At 37.0% G+C, this 1767-nt stretch overlaps 1 protein-coding gene across 1 annotated transcript; it reads right to left on the reverse strand.

Annotated features, from left to right (window-relative positions):
• Nucleotides 1-532: 532 nt before the first annotated feature.
• On the reverse strand, nucleotides 533-1560 carry LOC114395168. The gene has a single exon (XM_028356878.1). The coding sequence runs from the start codon at nucleotides 1488-1490 to the stop codon at nucleotides 825-827; it is 666 nt and encodes a 221-aa protein (XP_028212679.1). The 5' UTR covers nucleotides 1491-1560; the 3' UTR covers nucleotides 533-824.
• Between the last annotated feature and the right edge of the window lie 207 nt (nucleotides 1561-1767).

Raw genomic sequence — 1767 nt, forward strand, 5'->3', positions numbered from 1 at the left:
GTGGAGGGTTCTCATTCACCATATAGTAGAGAGCGCAAGACAGAAACTAAAATAAAATAAAATAATAGACGACCAAGAGTATTGATAAAACCACATCATTATTGAAGCCAGTATAGGCCAATTTTAGATGCTTTTGTTACCTTTTTTCTGAGGTCTTGGTTTTGTGTTTAGACATTAGAAATTGAAATTACGCTTTAAATGTTTGCCTCTGCCCTCTAACTTGTTCTCGACATAAACCTTTGGCATGGACAATAGTACAAGTTTTTTGTTATGACTAATGACTTAAGTTTCATTTGGTTACACTTTGAAATATAACTTAATGAAATTGAAAATGTAACTATTATTTTCAATTTCTCTAATCTCAATGCCGAAATTAAAAATACGATTCTTAGATATGGCTATGTCTTTCGCCAGATTACCATTTAGTACTGACTTAATTATCAAAATGTTGTTATAGGAAAATTGAAGCCAAGCTTGATCTGGTTATTCTAAAGGGAAATTTTATAATATTGAATCACATGCAAAGTCAAGATTCCAGACCCCTTGCAAGTTGCAATGAAGAGGATCTTCTGCTTTTGCATGTAATCACATCACACATCTCAAAAGGACACAGACTTAGCACAAAATATTATAAATAATACTCCCGGAAATAGTATTCTCAAAATTTACAATACTGAAACCAACGTCTAATAGACAAGCATACAAATAAAACTAGCATGTAGAAACATGTAAGTATGTAACACTATTATTAATGTCTCAGAAACTCCTCACAGTGAGAAACTAAAGTATGAACTATAACCTACAAATCTGCTTCATACATGATTTCATAACTTGGCCTTACTCTTGCAAGTTTGGTTTGTGATCTTCAACTCAGAAACACTAATAGTGAATTGGCAATTGGACTCTGCAACAATATGTTTCTTGATGAATCCAAGGAAGGTAACTTTCCCAGGAATCCTAGTAACTGTGTCCATAGAGATCTCTCCCCCCATCAAATCACCAACTAAACTGGTCAAGTTGGAAGCTAGCTTTTCCACCTGAAGGGTGAGTCTGCATGGAAGAATAGTAGAACCCCTTGAAGGAATAAGACCAGGGTTTATATAAGCATCTCCAACCTCTTTTCCTTTATACAGCAACACACTCTTTCCCCCTTCATGCTTCAAACTAGCACGATTTCTGTTTTCAACCCGAACCTTGAGGTCAAGTGTGACATTGATTTGTAGGTCAATGGCAGGAAGTGTGAGACGAGGTGCTATACCTTCTAAAGTGGCAGACACAAGCTGAGTTCTTGGTTCTTTGGTCTTGAACAAGGTAAAGGCCAAGATAATTGCCACTATGACTAGCACAATGAGCAGTAACAGCACTGCTCCTGTGACCATCACACACACTCTTCTCCTCTTTAGCTTTTTCTGTGAGATCACCACCACTTGCTCGTGGTCCTGGTTACTTTGTGATTCAGTCATGAATTGTTTTGGTGCTAATTGAGACATAATGGTGGCCCTAAGAGAACTAGAAGAACACAGGCAAGTGTGAAGATTAGATTTAAGAATGAGATTTTTGATGGCTATGAAGGGCCTATATAGGAATAGGAGTGCCAACCATAATAATCATGTACTAATTAATTATCCTAAGGTAGTTGGAAGTTGTGGGGGTCCAATGGTTTAATGTATAGTATTAATTACTAGTATGCAGACTCTACTTAATGCGCGGTATGCCGTTGCGTGTCCCAACTGACAATACGAGTCTCTTTTAATTCCATGCATATGA

The sequence above is a fragment of the Glycine soja genome, chromosome 18, assembly GCF_004193775.1.
Source record: "Glycine soja cultivar W05 chromosome 18, ASM419377v2, whole genome shotgun sequence".
NCBI lineage: Eukaryota > Viridiplantae > Streptophyta > Magnoliopsida > Fabales > Fabaceae > Glycine > Glycine soja.

Bases quoted from the DNA above. Each gene is read 5' to 3' on its own strand.
- LOC114395168 (XM_028356878.1), bottom strand. From the start codon at position 1,490: ATGTCTCAATTAGCACCAAAACAATTCATGACTGAATCACAAAGTAAC.